The sequence below is a fragment of the Strongylocentrotus purpuratus genome, unplaced genomic scaffold (assembly GCF_000002235.5).
Source record: "Strongylocentrotus purpuratus isolate Spur 01 unplaced genomic scaffold, Spur_5.0 spur5_scaffold_9, whole genome shotgun sequence".
In the NCBI taxonomy this organism is placed as follows: domain Eukaryota; kingdom Metazoa; phylum Echinodermata; class Echinoidea; order Camarodonta; family Strongylocentrotidae; genus Strongylocentrotus; species Strongylocentrotus purpuratus.
This window is the reverse complement of record NW_022145615.1, coordinates 14,819,633-14,843,223: the sequence shown is the minus strand read 5'-3', so window position 1 is coordinate 14,843,223 and position 23,591 is coordinate 14,819,633. Positions and strand designations below refer to the sequence as shown.

The following is a 23,591-nucleotide window of genomic DNA, read 5'->3' as shown; positions in this document are numbered from 1 at the left end:
CCTATATTGAGTATACTCCTAAGGAGACGCACATGTAATATTGATTAAGTTCATGCATTGTGACTCATGTCATTATGTAGAATGGGAGAGAGAATTCTGTTCTGAATATCTGTATTGTCTACTCCGTCTGCTTCGTAGCTAGGGACTGAAATAGCACTGTGGTTTGGATATTGTCTGGCAGCTAGAGAGATGCAGTGAGATGTTATATGCAACATCTGCTATGTGTATGAACTAGCATCATATCATGTTCAGTCAGTTCTATTTCTCGTTGGACTTGCATGTTTATGCTCGTACTGAATTCATGCCTGGGTAAGTATTCAGAATACTGTATTATATGTACTGATACTCTTTCAATTCGCGGTAAGGCATGAATAGATTGGTATTGTGTTTGGTGTCATTGAAACAGATTTGAGACGGAGCAGATGGTTGTGATACAGTGAAAGCCACAGGTGATCTCTATGGTGAACCACTACAGGTGTACATACTCGTGGAAGTTAGTTAGTGGGCAGATAATTATGCATGTATATGTATGTATATATCAAATGCTGAGAGAAAGAAATGCAACTCCACAAGACATTTATACAGATGTGTTATGTAGAGATATCTAATATAAAGGTAATTTCATTATATTAAAAACTGCAAATGCAAGCATGTCGATGTTGGTTGTAGGTTAAATCCAATCGGTCTGATTTATCTGTAAACCTTCTTTCTTGTTCTGTACTAGCAAGCTGTAGCCTGATTTTCTTCACCCATAAGAACCTTGGTATCGGTCTGTGATTATGATATTGGTGGTATTGTGTACATAAAATGAAAATAACAAAGGCACAATAATTGCGTATATTAGTCACTCTCGTTACAGATCAAGACCTACACGAAAAGCATTTTGGCCCACTGGAAGAGAATGTTGTTATTATTTGAAATGAAATACTGGTTGAATTTTAAATCCTATATGATTGAGATCTGTCTTTGTGTTTTTTTTAGTTTGAACCTATCATTGAAATCAAAGCACTGCCTCAAGCAAAGACATGTCAATGATTCAAAATATTACATGACATATGAAATATGTCTGTTCAGACACCAGATTTTCATCCAATTTTCTACCAATGAATTTAAAAGATTATGTTTTTTATTAGAAAATATAATTTCCCTGAAACTGATACATGTATATGAAAGGGAAATGGAAACCATAAAGGGACTATTGTTGACTTGGGATTTTAGAATTGGATGCCATTTGAGTTCCATGGAATTCCAAATTTGTCTGGGAAAAGGGGGTGTAGAATAAACCCACGCTCACATTAGGGTGGAGGTTCATGACACTGAAAGATAAGCACCAAGCTAGCAGAGTAGACCAGTTAAAAAACTTATTCAAATTCCATGCATACTTTTTAAACAAAGGTTGTTCTTGACAACCTGAAAGCTTACCCAAGGCTTGCCCGGCATAGCAAAATTGGTAGCCTAGCAGAACCAGGATAAAATTGGACTAGCATCTTGAGCTCCTTGCGTGGGGGATATTTGCCCTATATGAAAATATCAAGTATTATTAGTAATAATGTTATTAGCACAAGCATAAAACAGGACACTTTTGAAAATGTTATAAACTCAATTGTATTATAATACTGGATTATCATACACCTTAAACAGGTCATGCTAGGGACTGGAGTAAGATATATTAACTGTGGTTATCCATACATCCTAGAATGATACTGTAAAACATTGGGGATATGAATCTTTGTATGAATTGTTAAGGACATGGCCATGCTTTCACAAATTCAAAAGTTTAGTGATTTGATTTGATTCAATTGTTTCACAGATTGAGATTATTGCAAATCTACCCACTCCCAATTATTTTCTTACAAAGAAAGCTTCTTGGCTTTAGTGTACTTTAGTGGCATAAGAAGCCTACTTACATGTAAGTACTCTGTGACATTTGACAAAGATTTAGACCCACATGTACCTAAACTAGAAAACAAAAGATGTTGTGGATTACTAGTCATGTGTGAATAGATCTGTTCTGTAGGGAACAAGTGGATATGGTATATATAATTTTTCTTCAGGTGATGATGAAATGAAGGGGCGTATAGCTTTGGAGTGAAACCGTCCTAGCTGTGATTGATGCGGTTCAGGAAACGGTGACCTCTAGGAGGATTTGGACTCCTTCTTTTCTGCATGATTTAAACTGTTTTATGATGTGATGAGTGGGAGGCATATATCTCAATTGCTCAAAGCTTACTTTACAACTTATCCCAGGAATGCTGTATCACATTATCACTATATTCCAAAGTTTTTCTTGCTAAAAGTGAAGAAACTTAATTGGGGATGCATTGAAAAATGATACAGTCCGAAAACTGTAGGAGTGGAGAGCAGTGAAATATGGAAAACAAAGAATGAACTCTGAAAAGGATTTTTGAAATGCTGTTGGAAAGCTGGGGGGGGGGGGGTGAAAAGAAATGTTTCCTGAGATGTTTTCCGTACTGTTTTTTAACTTTTTTGAGACTATTTTCAGACTTGTTTATATTGACTAGGGGTGCTTTACTTGTGATATAATCATTTGTTTACACAAGTAAAGATTATGAATTTAGTTTGGGTTTGATTTCTAACTCTTCTATCTTGGGCTATATCTCTTCTACACTATGGTATACTGTACACAAACAATGTGTAAAGATGTATGAGATTTTTTTTTTTAAATTGAGAATCGTCATGGCTTGACATGGTATGATTAATACTTTGGCATGGTACCCATGTACAAAGCTTAACACGTAGTTTATATATTTAAATTACTTCTAAATATACAAGTATTGTCCTAGTATCAAATTTGCATTACATGATCAAATTTAAGGGGTGTATATTGCTTTTATCCAGTATTCATGGAATATGGAATAGAATAGGTTTGACTGGTTGAACCATATAAGCTGATTTCTCTTTCTCTTTCTAAATCAAGTTGATATACATTCCATCATAATCCGATAGAGAGAGGCCCTGCTAGCTACTGACCCATGTGCTCACTGGCTTTTGATCTTTTACTGAAATACGATGCTAGCATTTGTAATAAACCATTCAAATTTGCAATTTCTCATAGCATGAAAAAGTCTTGGTTACAGTAGGGGCTTTTAAGAGCAATAGATTTATACATCCTGTTTTCAAGGGATGCATGGAAGGAGAATCTCTTTCTTTATCAGAGGCCAGAAAGGTAATTAATATAAAGAGAATGAAAAAGTTTACAAATTAATGTTCACCTTTCCCAGAACTTGAACCTAATTCTCTTTTAAACCTGTTTAAAAAATACAGATACCTAATGCCCTGCCTCTCTCTGTCATATTAAGTTATATGAGCTAGAGGCCATTTTAGGAAAGTTCATTAAAAAAAAAATTGTCCAGTTTTCTTTCACCACACAGGCATACACATTTATATTTTTCTTTTGAAAGAACATGTGAAATAAGGGCAATAAGCATATCTGTGTTAACAATGTAATAGCCAGGGATTCTACAGATTGTTAATGTTAATATAAACCAATCTTCTGTCATTGTTGTTTTGGGTTTCGAATTAAAGATTTTGATCTTTACAACCTTAGATGCTGACAGAATTGATAATTTAGATATCATTGTAATCATAATGTATTGATCATCATGGAATGAAGTAATACAAAATATTTCATTTTTTGTTCATGTTAAATAAATGTGAGATGGACGAATCCACTTCCCCCAAAGCCTACTTTTGGGTACCGCTGATGCTTACAACTATAGGCCCTACAGGAATGTTAATTGTGCATTCTCTCAGAAAAAGCTGCGAAATACCAAGTATGTTTGCCCAACATTTGCCAGCTGAGTTCATTCCCCTTTTTCAGGAAGCTTTTTTTTTGTATGGGACCTAGTAAATTTTGCCTACGGTATAGATTCTCCTGTAAAATGCCATCCCTGATTGCTAGATTTCATCGGTAGCTAGGTAATATTGACAAAAGGGACTGGGTGCTGCACAGCTGTTGGCATTGGCAAATTAAATTTCTTGGAGAGGAGAAAGGGAGATAGTTCTGTGTAGGAGGAAGAGAAAAAGAGAGAGAGAGGGGGAGAGGTTGAGGGGAAGAGAGGGGGAAGAGAGAGAGAGAAAGAGACGGACAGACAAACAGACAGAGAAAGTAAATGTGGTAGAAAGACAGAATGGAGAGGGTAGAGAGAGAGACAGAGGGGGAGAGAGAGAAGAATACAGAGAGAAGGGAATAAGGAAGTAAGAAACAAAGAAAGAGAATGATAAAAAGATAAAGATTTTGAAGCAGAAAGACAGACTGGTTCTATTAAAGGTTTGCTCTCCTATCAAGGAATATGAATGATGTTGGTACTTGGTAATGAATGATGTTGGTACTTGGTAATGAATGATTTCAAACATTTCATAAGCCTTTAACAGAGATTTTACAAGACAGTATGAGATCATTGAGATATGAAAGACCTTTATAATTGGTCCATCTATTTAGCCGGTTACAATTTAATTCATTTTGTTTGTCTTTGCTTTTGTTTTCAACTTGTTGCCAAGATTGATATGATGTTTGTGTGGTATTTCAAACCAAGATTTATTTTCTTCATCATCAAGAAATACCCAAAGATTTTCTTGTTGTATGGCAAGAAAAACAAACAAATGGATTAATTCCAGCTTCAGGGTATTATACAAAAACAGTTATATTGAAAGTGATAGAATAATGGTGTTTTTTTTCTCTGACCTTTTTCTTTTCTTCTTGCAATAGAAGTAAGAATTGGTAAGTGACAACAGTTGTTTTCATTTGTTTTCAATTATAATAATGAGGTCACATCTTTTGCACTTGGTATGCAGTCATTTTACAAGTGTGCTCCTAACGTTCATTAGAAGACTAAGTTGATAACCAAGATCTTAACATGTTATATTTTTAATGGTATGGGGTTCACAAATATAATTTGCACTTATTCTTGGTGAGAGTGATTTAAGCACTGTACCTTGCACATTGTGTTGATTTTGGTTTGGTTCATTATAACAGGAATTTAAATCTTCAATATAATCATTATTTAATTTGAATCATGGTCAACATCTTTTAAAGCCAGTTGTTTTCATTTTTTTCCTCATATCTTCGAACTATAAAACATACATTGATTTGATTTTTTTATTTTATTTCGATTATTGGACTGCTGAGAGAAATTACATGTATATTTTCCATTACAACAGTGTAAGCTCTATATCTGTGTGCTACTATTATCACCATTATTGCTTTCAGCAGAAGATTCTATTTGTAATTAGATTTCTAGGATGGTTTTAAAAAAAAATCCTATCATTATTTGAATCCTTTATTGCGGTGGCGATATATATAAATATAAGACGAATGGCTTCATTTTTCTGGCTCTCTCTGAAACAGAACAATTAAAGTGCCTTCTCCATAATGTATTCCAGTGAAAGATCTTTCTTATCCAATTTAACATTAGAATAAAAGGTAGGCCGAAACTAACTTCTGAAAGTTGAATCAGTCAAAAACTTGGTAGCACAGAGGAAGTTTAAGGAATAACTACAGGGTCAATATGTACTTCGGGTTCAGCTACATTCCTATTTTAATATCAGAGTGTGTGTTTAGCGCCACATGATTTCTGTTAACCACAATGTACATATTTTTCTCAGTAGGCGCATCTTCATCATCTAGAGATTGCCAAATAGCCCGCTATTTCTGATTTGGGAAATAATCCCGAAGTAACAAATCGCATCTTCACTATCTCGAGATTCGACCTCGAAACTTGAAACTCGAACTTGAGAAATTAGCTTGAGATATTTTGCTCAGCGTTAGCATGTATTGCGAATTTTCGGTCTAGTGAAGACGCACGGGACAAATTAGCTGGATATTTTGCAAACTGTCCCAAGATATCTTGGGATGACAATCCTGACCAAATATCCTTCTAATTGCTACTTCGGTCTGATGAAGATGCAAATTAGCTGGATAGTTTGCGATCGGGATAGTTCAAATAGCTGGATATTTGGCAATCTCGAGATAGTGAGGACGGGCCTTTTGAGCTTCATGGGATTAAATGATGTTATTTATATTCCATCCACATACATGTATTATGCAAGCTTGATCACGTAGGGTCTGGTTCTCCAATATATATTTTTTCCAAATGGAAAAAGCTATACTCCCAGCAGAATGACTGACTGAGGAGTTTTGTTTATATAGTTGTGTTATTAAAGGTAGCTGGAACTGTAATTATTGGTTTTTGGTAAACCTGGTTTCATGGAAGAAAATCTAGAAATTATAACTGACAATTGTTATTTGGTGCAAGGAGCCATAATTATCTCAGTTTAATGTTTTTTCTTCTAAATTATTTCTGTCATCTTCTTTTTTTTTAATCAATAGTATATTGTTTTCATATTTTATTATCATTATTTAAGTATTTGAAAATTGTAAAATAATGCAAAAAGTGTTGTGATCCAAGAGTAATGATAAAAGAAGAACAGATGGTGTGAAATAGAAGAGACTTGGTTAAATGAAAAATGAAATTATGAAAATCAACACATTCAAGGCTTCTAGTTGCAGAGAAGGAAATTGATCTCTGAGATGGTGTAATTTATAGCAAGCCTTTTGGTTTCTACTTGAAATTGTGATTTACAATCCATCTGGTGAATTTGCCAGCTCCAATGACATAATGGTCCTGTGGTATCATACAATTATCAAAGATCAGCGTACAAAATGTATACAGCATGGTGGAAGGGGTAAATTCTATTTTGACTAAAATATATTTATTTGCTATAGGTGTAATTAAAGATACAGAGGATGATATTAGTTGTCCCACATTCTTTGAATTGAATTGTGGTCGCATGATCAGTATAATGACACCATTCTTGTTTGGTGGCTCAGTATTGTAATGCTTCGCTGAATTTGGTGCTTCAGTTCAAAGCTTTGAATAGTCTGTTGGAGCTGGAAGGTCATTCACTCATATGCTCTAACAAAGAGTTTTACCTTCTGGCTCCAAACAGATGTAATCATGTTCTATAACCACCAATGTTCCAGCCAGTCAATGCAAGAAAAGAATTGTCAAGCCATAAGCTCCTGACCCTTTGTGTGCTGAATTCCTGTCAATGAACGCTAATGAATAGCTAAAGAGAAAAGAGAAAAGACTTCATTGTCACAACCACTTGTGATAGAGCACCCCCCCCCCCCCCCCCCCTACCAAAAAAAGGGGGGATTACATACATGCCTATTCTGTTGGAATGGTTGCTTGCTGGTGTGTAAGTTCTGTTTTCTTGTTATTTTCTCGTATTTGTCTAAGATTTGGATATTCATTTGGGAAAATAAAGTCATATTACTTATATATTAATTCAAAGGCTTATTTTTGCACTTTTGTTGAAATCAATTATGTTCATGCAGCACTTCCTACTTAAATCTGTATACTTCACCTATTTATGTTCTGAGGTTTTGAATTCCCCTGACAATTTGATAGGAGAGACATGTGACATGTATATGTCCTTGCAATTTGAAAGATTTGGCTTCTTGCCAGTATTGAGACATGATTGTTTAACACATAGAGCCCATGTTTCTGCAAACCAATACTTGGCAAATATATAGACTGAGATATTTGTTTTAAAATGACATGGTCATGGATTACTCATGTTCTATGGATCACCCTGTGTTCATATTGTGTCTAAGTTTTATTGAATACATTTTCTCTGTATTACAGTGCAAGTCCCATTATCAGATTATACTATAGAGCTTCATGGAAGTCTTGCATACTTCTCGGTAGAGATATACATGTATTGAGTCTGTTGACAAATATCTTCATATATACTTTCATCCTGTTCAGAAATTTCCCAATATCTGTTGACTTGAAGTTGACACACGTGCCTGTGCTAGTTCTGTTTTCCGCTGTGCACTTGGAACAAAAACAATAAAACCACTTAACTGCTATGATAGATAAATCTCCCACTTTTCCTGTTTTGGTGTGTGAATTGTGATATTTGTACTGCGGAGGGACTTCCCATCATTGTTCTAGAGATCAGATTCTATTTTAAGAGACTTTCTCCCAACTCAAAGTTACCCTGTACTGGATGTATCCTGAACATGAACCATTTATTGTTCAGTTATACGACCAAGAGGAGAACAGTGTGAATTCGGTCAGGTTCATCAAGGGAAATATCGTGGTTGTTTGAGTCGCTTTTTCTGTGTGTTACAGACGAGAAAGTTGTGAAAGATGTTGGATGCACACATTAATCCACTCTTGTTTCGATTTCTAAGTGATGTCTATGATATGCATTATAGGCAGGACATCATGAGACATATGTGTGTCCCTATGGAAGATGAGGAGAAGGTAAATCTTGGATATGATTCCACACTTCACAAAAAGCATTTACTGAAAGCCAGCATTGATTTTCCAACTTTGTGCCTACCGTACTCAGATGTTTTCTGGCAATATATCTGGTTTGAGAATGTTCACATAATTACAACAACAAAAATAACATGTTATTCAACTTGGTACCATTGGATTGATATCTTCCCCTGTTATCTTTTATGACTACAAAATGTTATCATCTCACATTTGAATTTGAATATATTTGCATGTTATCAATCTGAGTGATCTATGACACAATGTTATCATATATCTTTTCAATGTCAGTGATGGACTTAGACCTTAACTATCATTAATCTCATTTACTTTGAACATAGTTGTGATTTGTTTTCTTGTGTCTACAGATTGACCGGATTCCTGGGGAGCCATTAGGTATTGAGATCTGTGGTGGTTCGGACACACCAGAGGGCTGTATCTATGTGAGTGGTGTAGCCCCTAGCTCCGCTACCCAGCGAATTGGCAGAGTTCGACCCGGAGACCAACTCTTAGACGTCAGCGGTAACTGCATGGTCGGTATCACACACTCCAAGGCTATGGATGTCTTACGGCAGGTCGAGAAGAGCACTGTACACCTTGTGGTCGCCCGTAAGAAGCCAGAGATGGGATCAAGCTATGCCGATAGCGAAGAAGAGGAGGATTATGTAGAGAATCTTGCCGTGGAATTGGCGAATGCTGACTTTGGTAGTGATGGAGAGCCTATGGGGGCAAGCTCAGACATTGAGTGTAGTGATTTAGGGCCAACATCACCGGACGGTAGACTGCTCTCACCCATCGGATCATCGGATGAACTAGACGGCGCTGTCTTCTCTAGGGTAAAGCAATCAACACCACAGAGAGATGGACTGCAACTGTTGATGTCAGAGAATAATAACTCCAACAAGAAGAAGAAACGCTTAGTAAGTCTTCAGCCAGGTCTGCGTAGTCCTTCACTCAGGAGTCCAACCTTCTCAGAAGATAGCGGAGAGGGAGATTCCTTCAGGTTCAAACCACACTTCAACCCAAGGTCTAACAGGACACATCTCAAAGCCGGTAAGCAGCATTTTACATTATAAGCATTTTTATTCTTCACTTGAGGCAGTAAAACCTCTAGTGAATGCCCTTTTGATAGAATGAAAAGTATGAAAACTGCTTTAGGAGCACATAGATCACCATGATAACATACAAAGGGGCAACGTTGAGGTAAAATTTCATTTATTTACAAAGCTTGACTTATGCGAGGTTGATTGTAGAAGGTTTTGCTTGGGGAAAGAGTATTATGTGCCCCTGTTGACCTCCCCATCAGGCCAAATGTCAGATCTGTCATCACGGTTAAGCTTCCAAAAATCTGCCTTACTATATTAAGAAATTGCAGGGGGTGTAGACATGTTGCACCACTGTTTGGATCTTTTAAACATGTTGCAAATTAGGAAGTGCAAAGAGAAAGGTTGACATTTTCTGAATTAGCAAAAGGAAAGTACAGTGTATTTCTATCAAGGTTAGAAGAGTTATTGTTCCAAAATGTGACATTCTAGCTAGATCAAGTGTGTATCTAGACTCATTGTCATTATGTCATAGTATACTGTATAACTGTATTTATCATTTCAAAAGGTGAATTTCTTTCAATAGAAATATTTTAATCTAGTAATTCAGACTTTTAACAAGCAATAAACTTTTACCATTTATGCATAGCCATCCTTTAAACAATGATGATAATAATGATAGTAATAACAGTCACATTTGTATAACGCTTAATACCTTAAGCCTAAGTGCTTTATGCTGTAATTATTATTACCTTGTTCATTGGATTAGATCACTAATCTGCACATGATAGTGCACATGCTCTGCTCCCTGAGGAGTATTTTACATATGCCAATCCAACCACATTAACATTTGCATCCTACCTGGCTGGAGAGAAGCATTGTAGATAAAAATTCCTGGCTGAAGTACATACGTGCTGTATCTCCAAAGTGTTTAAGTTAAGTTTTTACACAACTCTACTACATCACCCCTACAATAGGATTATTAAGTAGAACTAAATGATTTTTATTAACATGATATACTTTGAACAAATATAATTTATATAACAATTGCTCAAATATAGAACCCCTTTGAAGCTTTATAGAATGTTTTACAATGTAAGGAAGTTTTTCTTTGCTAAAGAGGATGATTAATAATCATCCTCTTGATTATTATAATAGTTGATGATCACTACAAGGCTAGCCTCTCCTGGTATTGATTTCATACATAATATTGAACTACGCCCACATTCATCCATTCATTCATGGACATCGTGATGATAACATGACAAGGTCATTGCCGACCAGATGGGGCTCATATACTAGAGAAATATTATTATTGAGTTTCGCCGAACTGATGGATTCATTTAACAGATGATCCCCTATACAAATTTCAGTACGCTAACACGCGAGCTCGTCAGCGTGCTCGCCCACGAGTTCGTCGACGAACTCGCAGACGAACTCGCCAGCGAGCTCGTTTCGTTCCAAATATGCAAATTAGCTACGAGCATGCACGCGAGCTCGTTGGCGAGCTCGTTGGCGTGCTCCAAATATGCAGCTCGTCACTGGTCGATAAGCTCGTTGGCGAGCTCGTTGGCGTGCTCGTTGGCGAGTTCGTACGAGCTCGTACGAGTTCGTCGACAAGCTCGTCAACGAGTTCGTACGAGTTCGTCAACGAGTTCGTCAACGAGTTCGTACGAGTTCGTCGACAAGCTCGTCAACGAGTTCGTCGACAATCTTGTGGAGAAAAAAATGGCTGCGAGCTTAATGGCGTGCTCAACAGCATGTTGGCATTAGGGACTTTTAGATTTGCGTGGACTGAAACCTGTGACGTCCATTGAAGGCAGTGCATAAAAAGGACGTCGACCGTAGCAATCCACATTGTCTTCGTGCAAATCTAAAAGTCCCTATTGAGAACTAATTTGTGTCTACATATAGAGGTGAACTTGATGATCCTGTTGAGCTATTGGTATGCATATATATTTATCTAACTTATCAACCTTCCAATATCCTGTTAACATCTGCAGGCTGGCTGTGCAGGGACAATTCAGTTGGCAAGCTGGTGAAGAATACAGTGATCCTCTTTAGAATAAGGGAAAGTTAAAAGCTCATTACTTCTGGGATATCAATCAATGAAAACACTAATATATCAAAGTACAGAAAGAAAAGATATAACATAAAATATAACTTAAAACAAGTATCTTTTTATTAGAGTCAATACAAATCCTGTAAAATACATGTTACCTGTATGCAGTGTTCACAACTTCACACAACGATATGAATGAATAAATGATTTCCAAATTATATAATTACATTGTATAATGAAATTAAATATGTGAGTAATTACACTGTATAATACTCTGCCTTTGAAGAAATATTATTATCCATTTTGGTAATTATTCCATCATTCTAATCACTCATAATATTACAAAGATCCAAATTAATAAAGCGGTATTCATACAATAACTATATAGCATCCCCCTTCTTGTCAGTGTATTCACCAACCCAGGGTACCAAGTAATGATACATGTACATATACTATAGGATCTCTAGAACAATCCCTTCTTTATATCCGCTAGCAAACTAGTTTTCAGTATTCAGACAAAATGCATTAATGTGCTCTCATGTTGCCTAAATGATAGGGTTTGTCAGTCAAGATACAGGAATATTTACATGAATATAACCTTATCACATAGATTATATCTAATGTTACTTTAATGAAGTGAATATACTATGTGCTATATAGATAGAGAAACAAACTTCCCAATATATGAAAAGATATTTCACTAGAAAGAGAATAAATACTTTATCTCATTAATCATTACTCTACACTTCTCTTTCATAAATGTATAAGAGAGGTAGGCCTAACTGTTGGCCTATAAATACACAAGTAGAACATTTAGTTATAAGGTGTGAGGAATTAGTTTTTCTCTTACCTAAAACAAAGGAGCTGCAATACCATTCAAAACCCATGTCTGCTCTCTACAAAAGCAAGATGGAGAAAGACTTGCCCAAAGTGGCCTATAACTAACACATCAATTCATTCTTATCAGGAATGCTACCAGTGGTAATTCCACAAGAGAGAGTAAACAAGAAAGTGAGAGTGGGGAAAAGAGAGGAATAGAGATTTGTGTCTTAGCAGTGGGGAATCCTATGTACATAAGGAGAGAGCAAGTTAGAAACAGGGAGTTGACCTCGAATCAAGGTCTGGGTGTGTGCTCTTATGTAATACCTGATAGTGACATTTCAAGGTGTTAAATATATGATACAGTCAGAATAAATGGCAACCCCCCCCCTTCCCAATCTGGTATGCTGCAAATAAATGTTTCAAAGTTTCAAAAGAATTTAATTAAATTTACAAGTAATTTGACAGGTTACTTCAGCATGAAAAAGCTGAAGTAATTTGACAGGTTACTTCAGCATGAAAAAGCTATTGTTTCAATTTCAACACAAATTTTCTGAACTTTCAATGTAATTGCATATACAATTTACGTTCTAACAAAGAGGCTCAAAAATGTATCAAAATAATAAAGTATGCATTTGTTTACCTTAATTATTTCAGGTGAGAGATATCTTCAGATCAATATTTTTTATTTAAAAAAAAATTACATAAAAAGGATGCTGATGGAGACAAGAAACTAGGAAGTAGGAACTCATTTTCCTTGGCCCAAGACATTTTAAAAATACATGTACATATATTAATAGAATAAATAAAAGAAATTGGCATCCTGAAGGGAACTTTAAAATACATATACATGTATACTGTGTGAGTCAAAAAAAAGTTTACAACTAGAAAAATGCTAATTATTCTAAAAATCATCTATGAACAGTAAATTATTATACATCTTATGAAAGAGTGTTTTATTCCAAATCGTTTGGTATCACTTTTGTGTGGTATGTGTTCACGCTTGGATGAACAGGAGACATTGTTTGTGAAAGTGCAAAAATTGACTTGCGCCAAAGTGATGCCTACAGTATGTATTATGTTGGGATCAGCGGAGTGAGAGAATGAATTGAATGTATCAAATGAAATGCATTGCATATGTTTTTTGCAGAAGCAAAGTCACAAGCAAACACACTAACAATGTTCGTTGATATTTTATATTCAATTTTTTATATGTGTGGCATGATTAATTTTGTTTGGGATGTTATGTTGATCTGTAATGACTGAAATAATACCCATATCGCAATTGTTTTATTCAAACATCACATTAGCAACTTTGGCGCAAGTCGATTTTTGCACTCTCGCATACAATGCCTCCTCTTCATCCAAACATACCACACAAAAATGATACTAAATGATTCAAGATAAAACACTCTTTCATAGAATGTAAAATAATTTACTGTTCACAGATAATTTTTAAAATAATTAGCAATTTTCTAGGTGTAAATTTTTTTGGGACTCACACTGTATACCTAACTGTTTTCCTGGGAGCTGTTTAACCTCAGTTTAACCCCGAGCTCACCACGAACTCCACCTTTTACCCACGAGCTCGCCACGAGCTCCCCCTTTTACCCACGAGCTCCCCACGAGCTCCCGAGTTTACCCCCGAGCTCGCCAAGAGCTCCCCAGTTTAACCCCGAGCTCGCCACGAACTCCCCCTTTTACCCACGAGCTCGCCACGAGCTCCCCCTTTTACCCACGAGCTCCCCACGAGCTCCCGAGTTTACCCCCGAGCTCGCCACGAGCTCCCCAGTTTAACCCCGAGCTCGCCACGAACTCCCCCTTTTACCCACGAGCTCGCCACGAGCTCCCCAGTTTATCCCCGAGCTCGCCCACGAGCTCCCAAGTTTACGCCCGAGCTCGCCACGAGCTCCCCCTTTTACCCACGAGCTCGCCACGAGCTCCCCCTTTTACCAACGAGCTCGCCACGAGCTCCCTCTTTTATCCACGAGCTCGCCATGAGCTCCCCAGTTTACCCGCGAGTTCGCCACGAGCTCGTGGCGAACTCGTGCACGTGCTCGCCAAGATTTTGTAAGATCGTTACAAGCGTCCTGGGAGCGTGTTACGAGCTTAAAGCCTAAAAAACGATCTTATTAAGCTTACCACGAGCATAATACGAGTTCGCGACAAACTTAAATTTGTATAGGGGATGTGAGCTACCAACATGTTTACCGTTATCAGCTATCAATCCACTAATATGTGGGTTTTGTCTCTATATTCTGCACTTATACAACCACTTTAATGAAATAAAAAGTAATTTATCAAACAGAACCAAAACATGAGGTTGTCACTTATTTGTCCAGATTGGTTTATGTTAGCATATGGTTCCAGCCATGAGGGAGTTACGTCATGCTACATGTCATGCTACATGGTCTTCAACTAATGTATGCATCATTTGCTGAATTCATTCACAAAAATTCATGAAGCCTGATGACCTCATCAGCAACCAAGATGACAAGATCCTGTTCTCCTCTGAAACAAACAAACAAACACATGATCCCACGGCCAGTTTATTAAAGCAGATATTGTATTATCCATGATTGTGATATATATTCTATGGTAGAGAGCAAGGAGGGGGGAATACATCTGTTCTGTCATCTTTTTATCTATTTCCAATCTGAATGAAATATTTGTGTCAGGAATATTTTTCATAATCTCTCAATGCAATTCAATACGATCCATTACCTAAACTTCAAAGTTTATGTTCATTATATCTAATGGCTTTGGATTTTACCAGCTAACGTCTGAAAGCTTTTTAATACATAGAGATGGACATCTTTGCATCTTTTGAATGACTGATGGGAGCAATGTTTTTCCTCCTCAGATTTGAGGTATGACGTCAGATGTTTATTATGATAGGGAATTTCACAGCCTAACCGGTACATTACGCTCGTGCGTGAAACCAGCATGGTGTCATATTTCCACATACATATATTACGTAGACACATACCAAGATGGATCGATTCACTACACTCTCTGGAGTGATGATTATAATTATCTTACTGATTTCATATATATATGTTTAATTTACTCTAAACTAAATTGTAGAATTTCATTGGGAGCTTTACAAACCTTGATTTTTGTTAAATAGTTCTTTAAAATATTTAAACCTTCAATTTTGTATAGTTATTACAACATACATATAGGCTTACACATATGTAGCTCATGGTTTAAAATTTAATAGTATTATCACAAATATTATGCCTCCGCCCAAAGAAGGTGGTGCCTGAGGCATCATTTTTTTAGTACCGGTAATGGGAATATAATTTTATGATGAAATGAAAAATTTTCCTGCAATTTGTATGTACAAATATTAATGGACAACAAAAATTTGTTATAAAGTCATTGCCCCCCCCCCAAAAAAAAAAAATGAAAAAATTGGGGGGCATACTGATGGTGTGTGGCCGGGGTTCAATTGTCCTTGCTCCATGTTTTTTAAGTAGACTTCCGGAAGCATACATGAAGTAACAGGGAACATTGCTAGCTAATTGGTTCACAGCTTGGGAGTTGTGTCGTCATACTTACGAATGAAAAACATGAACCTGTATGATCACTCATTCATGACAAGAGAACTCGTGCATGGCGCAGACAAAATTGACGTCATACAACTTAATAGACGTCAAAGCAGAATTTAAAGTAGATTTGCATACTGACAAGGTGTAGCAACTGTTTGATATACATGTATATTATAGGGGGCGCAGTGCCCCCCCCCCCTTGACTTTTTCAAGCACCCCAAAAGGCCCCAATTTTTGCATACGGTACACATTTCAGCCATGCACCATTTAAATTAAGTACTTATATGCACATTTAGAGGAAAAATAGAAATGTTCTCTAAAGACAATGGCTAATATGCATATTATGCAAATTTAACTGCTTTCCACTTCATAGATTTTCGAAAACTTGTCTAAGATCACTGCTGTGGAATAAATTCTTTTGCATTTTGTTTTGGGTAAATTGCTTTGTTTTTTACTAGACAAAATGAAGGGGTATATATACCAATGTATTATTTTGTTCTTATATACGATTACCCTTTTTAGGTGCCCCTTTTCCCAGAAAGTGCCCCTTTTTTGTTGCTATATGCCATTTCGGGGATAGGGATTTAATATGGTCATCGAAACAGTGCTAAAAAGCAACTGAGTAATCTTTCCTTTCGATACATCTGACTAACTGTACACTGTTGATCTGCTATCTCAATTTAGAATACCTGTTTTCAAAATTCCCCTCCAACATGTCATTATCATTCCTTGCAAGGAAACTGTAATCTATTCTCAAACTGTCTGGATCACTTTCACTGTTTTCACTTTCCCTTTTCCATTATTTTTATTAATGTCAGGAAGTAGTTAGAAACAGCTCAGTTGGGTAGCTATAGAAATGCAGGATTTGTTTATGTAAAGCTTTTGAGGGGAAAAACCAATGTGGCAATTACAGATAACTAACCTGACTAAATTTTGTGCAATCCTTAAAAATAAAAGTTGAATGTCATGTTGATCAAGAATCTAGTAGAATAGTTTGTGCACACCTCCCCCTCAAATATTATATAAAAGGGGGTTGGGGCAGTGTCCTACCCCCTTTCTTCCATTTAGCCCCTCCCCCTTTAGCCCCTCCCCCGTTCCCTCCCCCACAGTGATATTGTATTAATAACAATGAGAGATGTCTTGCTATTAGTAGGGAGGCATCACTAGGGCAGTGCATATGGTATATACAATACTTACAATATACCACCACTAAAACATTATTGTAAGAGTCTTTATACGATTATCAATATTGATCTTGATTCATCCTTAGCATAAGGACAATAGTTATGGTTATACACCAGTTCAAAAAAATGCTGATTTAGGCAATACAGAGGTATACAAAAGTTACAGGTTTTAAAAGCTATTTTCTGTAGAACATCATCTTCTTGATATGAATATCACTTTGTAATGGTCCTTTCAATTAGTTCATGTTAGGTGTCAAAACAAAATAGAGTACTATTTAGAGTCACACATACCCCTGAAAGCTAACTGAGCCTAATTGTATGATTACTTTCTACTAATTGAGCTGAATTAGGAAGATCATCCCCCATCATACTCCATCATGTAACTTCACCGCTTACAGAATGAAAGGAAAGGATATGTTTTGTCATTACAGTTATTGTCTAGTCAATTACCACATAACGAATGGCATAATGAAGGCAAATTACAGGCTCCTTGTTTTAACACTGCCTCTTAAATTGCCCAGAAGCAACAAGGCAGTTTTGTTACATTTTCACACCTTCCTTTCATCAATTTAGGACTGCCTAAAGGTTAAATACATTATAATGATAATTGTTTTCATAAATTGAACTGTAAATTTAAATTGAGGAAATGAACTTGTTTGCATCAAAGTGTTTTTTTCCTGTGTCTATCTTTATCTGTCTCTATTTTGGTAATGTGTTTATTGTTTATTGTTTTATAGTTTGGTTTATACTTTATAGTTTGTGCCAGGATGTTATCTGTAATTGTTAAGGTTTAACACCGCCTTGTGGCATCTGCTTATTAATTGTGCCGCTTTGACAAAGCTCTGTGCTCTTGCACTCAAGCTCTTGTTATGTCGGAATAAAGAGCTGAGGTCCAGTCTCATTAATAGCGCTGACTTAAAACTACTTGACCAGATTCAGTATTTTCTTGTAAGAATTGATTCAAGCAATTTACAGATGCAGAATTGTATATTATTCAGCCATTCACTCATTAATTATTTTTTTCCTCCATAAATTTGCCCTTTGGCAATCAAACTATGATCATGTTAATATTATTAATTACAAAAAGACAATAAATGAGTTACTTATTCAAAGGTTAGGTATCTAAGCTTCATGGAGTTCTTGCTGTTCATGTGAAATTTCAAATGTGCAAAGTTATAGTGTGTGATTTGACATTCCAATCACAGAGAAAGAAAAAGAAAGGGAGAGAAAGTGAGAGATATCTTCAAGCATAGTAGTTTACTACTACATACATATTACATTCTATCAATTTTTTTTCTCCAAAACCATTCCCTTTTTTTTTTACAAAAGTTATTTAAAATAGAATTAGCAAAATTATTAACATTATTTCTATTCATTTAGTTCATCTACGTTTTGGTTAAATAAGAACATTTAGATTGGGAATACCATGTATTACATGTATGCATGTGATACCATGAAAATGAGATACAGTGATTGTTATGAATCAACATTAACGGTGATTCATTTTTGGTTTTATGACTGTGCACTAGACTATGTCGAGATAAGCTCCTTGTTGTGTGCATACACACAGGAACTTCACAATCACCGATATTAGATCTCCATGCAGTGCGGAGCTAGCCAGCCCGAGAATAAAAGAGTAGAGGCTCAGTCGCTGGAGGTTATTAGTGCACTCAACAGAGCAAAGGGCTCCAACGAGCCAGTCAATATACACTGGTCTGTCTGTTCAAGATATCATCTATCAACTAACGGTATAGTGGAACATTTTGAAGGTTAGGGGGAGAGAGATCGTTGGCGTTACTTGGAAAGACGAAGAATCTTTGACATACTTGTGAATTGTTTGGAAAAGGCATTGGGGTCATCAAGGAATAGGATCATTCAGATCTCATTGAGTATATATATCTGTGAGGATACGTTAGTTTTCATCTCTGCTAGCTGGACCTGAATATGAAACTGAAAGTCAACTGCCAGAAGCTGTTCAAGGATACACAGAGCTAGACCGACATAGTACATTTATAAAATTCATTGTCTTCAGTGCCTACTTGCACGTGATGCCGTCATTAGTTTAGAGAGACATTGATCTGTGTCTGAAGACAGTTTACTTGTTTTGTGATATTGTGATATTGCTAAAGATTTGATGCTCTGAGGTGTTATCACCTTGACATTGTGAATACCAAGTCAACTTAGCGTACATGCAGAATTGTGGATCTTACCGTTGAAAAGAAGCACAATGCAGACTTTAAACTTACCAGCTCTACAGACATACAACTGGTGGAACGACTTTGGGTTCTATTGTAAGCTTGAAACCATATTTCTTTCAATGATTGCTTTGTTGTACTGGTTGTGCACGGCACACAGTGGTGTGATTCAGGCTAAACATGTCTGCATCATAATAACAAAGCAAATATTAGTATTTGCTAACATCACTCATAACATGTCCAATTCTTTGGTGGGTGGAATGTTATTGCTAGTCTTGCTCTGTAATAATTTTCTATTTTGTTGTAGTTGTTGCATTTGTACACATATTATCTGCCTGTTATTTTACTCTTTTATATCAATTAATATTTCTTGAATTTTTCTGTAGGTGTATTTTTTTTGTAAGATAGAAAATCCATAATATCGCTTTTCAATGTACCATTCTTAGTTTATTTGAGTTTCTCAGCTAGAACTCTACATTTTTTTTCATTTGTGATACATGTATATCATATTTCATATGTATCTCAGAATGGTATTTAATATGTGATATGTACTTTGTACATACTACATGTATGATGGGTTCTAGGACATATTCTACAAAGATTAAAGACAGAGCCAAAATCTAGGATCATATATCATTGCTCTATTCTGAGGGTACGCAGTATGGGTTGCTGTTTCATAGCAAGCAGTGTCAGCCAGCTAGTATATGCTCTGATCTACAGATATTCATTACAGACACCAGGAAATAACTTAAATATGGATGATAGATAGAGTTACATGCATATGTAGGAAATAATGTTATTGGGGGCTGTGGCACTCGTTTTTGCTGTAAAATCAATTTTCATATTGAATGTTACATACTGATCGAGTCACATGCACTATTATGAACTTTGGATCACATTAACTATCTAGGCATATGAATTATCAAGCATTCCAGATAATGTTCCAGAATTCGTAAAGAAGTGATATCGTTCACATTGTTCATTTAGATTATGAAGTTGACTCTGTAAAATACCATGTACCGGTATGTATATCTTTTGAAATCAATTCTTAGAATTTGAAAAATGACACCAAACCAAATGTGTAGCTTTATGGGAATGATCATATTCAAATTTAGTGAACTTAAGTTCAACTATATAACCATGCATCGTTTCTTACAAAACAGGTGTTTGGAACTATACTCTGTTTTAGGTTATCAATTAAATTCTGAGAATGTTGTGAAAGGGAAAATGTATCAAGTAGTGACTCAAGTGAGGTATATTGATCATGAAAAATACTCGCCCATTTTCTATGTCACTAGGCTAGTGAATCATAGTAGCTATGTTTATGTATGGGGCTGGATAATTCATAATCCTGCAAGTTATACAAAACTTGAGAGAATGAGCTCTTCTCAGGGCCTCCTTTTATCACCAACCTTTGAGTCAGCAGCCGCTCGCCCCGATGACACCGCTCGCGCTCGGTCGATGTGTCATCGGGTAGCAATTGCTTGAGATGTTGATGTGTGATGCAATACAAAACAAACAGAAGAGGAGAGGGGGAATATATATCAGCCATGGCATTTGCTGTGTGGATTAATAGAGTCTGACATAATGTCAAGGCACTTTGATCTTATTGTTGAAGTATTGAGGTTGTGGTTATTGGGGGTGTGAGGAGAAAATGTTAGGGGCCGGAGATATTAATCATGGTTTATTTATTCAATGATATGTATCCCAGTCTGAGGGCTGAATTGAACAATATTTGTAACAGAAGTATTGACGTGATGAAATAATACTCAAAATAGCATAATAAATATATAAGTAAACATTCCTTATATATACAGTACTAGTAGATTACTCATAAACAAAATACACACAAGTGAATCTACCACTACATGTATCAGTGAAGATCCAAAAAGAAGAGTGATTGAAGCATTAGCTAGCTGCTTTATAAGTATTTATCATAATTATAATTATTTAGGAAAGGCGGTTTACAGGGTTTGATTAATGGGTTTGGTTAAATTGAGCAGAAGGGAATTTAGAAAATGATGGACAGGTTAAGTTCATACAATGTCTAGGCCTCCTGGTTTTCATGGGCTATTTAAGAGGAGGGGAGTTAGGGGTTACAGTCCCCCCCCCCCCCTCTTATGGTAATAGAGGTGTAGAATACTTTAAAAGAATCTTCATGGCTCCAGAGTTATCGAGGGGGACAAAAATTGTTTTTACAACTGACACTGATTAAGAGAATATGATAAAACATGGTGATTTTTTTGTACTATAAATTCCTGTTATTAATCAATTTTTGTTATTTATTTACACAAGCAAGATGTTTCAATTTTGCATCAAATATTTTGTTAAGAAAATAAAAACATGTAAAGCAAGGAGCATAATCACGATAGGTGACACTACGACTGGGAATGAACAAGTTGAACAAGTCTTTGTACTCTTTATTGCGTATATCTGAGTTCTTCTTGCTTGAGGAATTTGTGTGTGGTGAGAGTTACCAAGTCTGGTTCATGAAAGATAGATCCGTTCAGCTGGGAGCAGATCGTGATGATGACGCGATGAGGCAAAATTGCACAAGTTCATCAACTTGGCTGAAAGAACCTGGAACAACAGTCACAGATTGCTTTATTAACTGAAGTACTGAACCATCATCTATAAATGTACCACCCTTTCAGCAGGAATCTCTAAATTAAGCATTCCATTTTCTTTTTTTTCCTCTTCTGCAGATGACTCTAAGTCGAGCTTGCAGCAACGTGGTCTCCTGGAGAGGTCCTTCTCAGAAAGCTCAAACTCCACCATCCTGCTGTCTACAGGAGAGCTAGAGAAGCTGATAGAGGAGGCCAACCAATCTCTTGATGAGGCTGATGATAGTGATATAGCTGTCATTGTACTGCACAAAGATGATGATAACCAGGGTCTTGGACTCACCGTTGCTGGAGGCATAGATCAAGAAGTCAAAGAAGTTACAGTAAGTTTCTTCATTCTTCTTCTTCATTCAACATATTCATAAATGAATATTAATTGATTGACCTGGATTGGCCCATATTTAAGAAACCTTACTAGGCTAGTTGTTCCCTATTAAAGGCCTAAAAAAAGATGTTGTACGGTATTGCCCTTTGCGACTGACCCCAAAATCTTGAAATCTATGGTCGGCTTCTTTTTAAAGTCTTTTTTTAAACCGTTTTTTTAGAGAAAAAATATTAAAGCATTCAAAATTGAGAAATATCAGCCCAAAGAGGGAGAAAGAAGAAAAAAAGGTATTTAAAAAAAAAAAGATTTCTGACCAACCGACCCATGTTTTGGCACCTAAAGGGCAATACAACATTTTTTTTTAAAGGCCTAATTCCATTGGCTACAGTACATAGTTGACATATAGGCTTAGAAAGGTCTTGTGAATATGAGCCCTCATTGCTAATAAAATCAGAATTTCCTGGTAGATTAGTTAAGCTGTAGCTGTAAGTCCTATCTGGTAGGGGCTTCATTTTAGAGGATTAATGACTTACCACAGGGTACTAGTTCGTCAACAACCGAAACATGTAGGACCTCTGAGTTAGGAAAATCTAATTCACATCAGTGATACCTTGCCTCCGTATGTAGCTCATGTATATATTCTTCTTTTTTTTTACAATGGCATTTGTCTCTCATGTAAATTTCTCATACTGTATTTAATAATGAACATGATTGAATCCTGTCATATATGTAATGAGTTCTTACATTGTGTCTACTTACATGTATATTCCAGACAGGGAAAAAAATAAACGGGTGCTCGAGGCGAATTAGCCCCCGAAAGTCATAAAAGAGTCCAAAAAAATTTGTATAGAGTTCAATGCAAAACATATTAAAGAGTGCAATTTTAATGCAAGCAAGCTTGAAAAGTAGCCCCCCAATTTTTTTTTCCCCCTGATTCCAGAGTGATACTAGTACTATGCGACAATACCGTAGATCTTAAACTTATCATTCTTTTGTCTTTGGTCAACAGGTGCATAAAGTGATTCCCCATGGTCTAGCTGACCGGGATGGGCGGATACAGAGGGGTGACCGTCTCATATCGGTCAATGGACGTGTGTTGAAGGATGTGAGTCACAACCAAGCCCTTGGTCTGCTCAAGACGAAGAGAAAAGATGTTGTCTTGGTGGTAGCAAGGCCACTAGAGCTGGAGGAAACAGGTAAGCAGGGGTGCAGTTTGGTTTCAGGGGAAACATTGAAGGGTGCAGAGTGTGATATGACACCCCCACTCCCCATAAATTAGAAATTTAAGATGTCGGAACTACCATAAGAACACATAGAAATGGTTTTCTAGACAGTTCCAATGTCTTCTTGTATTGTCTATTAAGATAATTCTCTTTCTCTTACCTGAGAGATGTTGTAGTACCTGTATTTGTACACAGCAGTAGGTGATGTGCAAACTGCAAAGATGTTAAAAGTTCCTTAATATCAGAGTCG

General features: G+C 36.4%; 1 protein-coding gene across 4 annotated transcripts in view; it reads left to right on the top strand.

Annotated features, from left to right (window-relative positions):
* LOC579286 overlaps positions 1-23,591 on the top strand; it is a 148,148-nt gene that overhangs the window by 119,666 nt on the left and 4,891 nt on the right. For 3 of the 4 annotated variants that reach the window (XM_030976578.1, XM_030976577.1, XM_030976576.1), the window contains 3 exons: positions 8,681-9,365; positions 21,875-22,116; positions 23,128-23,314. In XM_030976578.1, the coding sequence (XP_030832438.1) occupies positions 8,681-9,365; positions 21,875-22,116; positions 23,128-23,314 (1,114 nt within the window). Of the gene's footprint in view, positions 1-4,729; positions 4,742-8,680; positions 9,366-21,874; positions 22,117-23,127; positions 23,315-23,591 lie in introns of those variants that run through there. The other variant, XM_030976579.1, reaches the window with a different exon arrangement.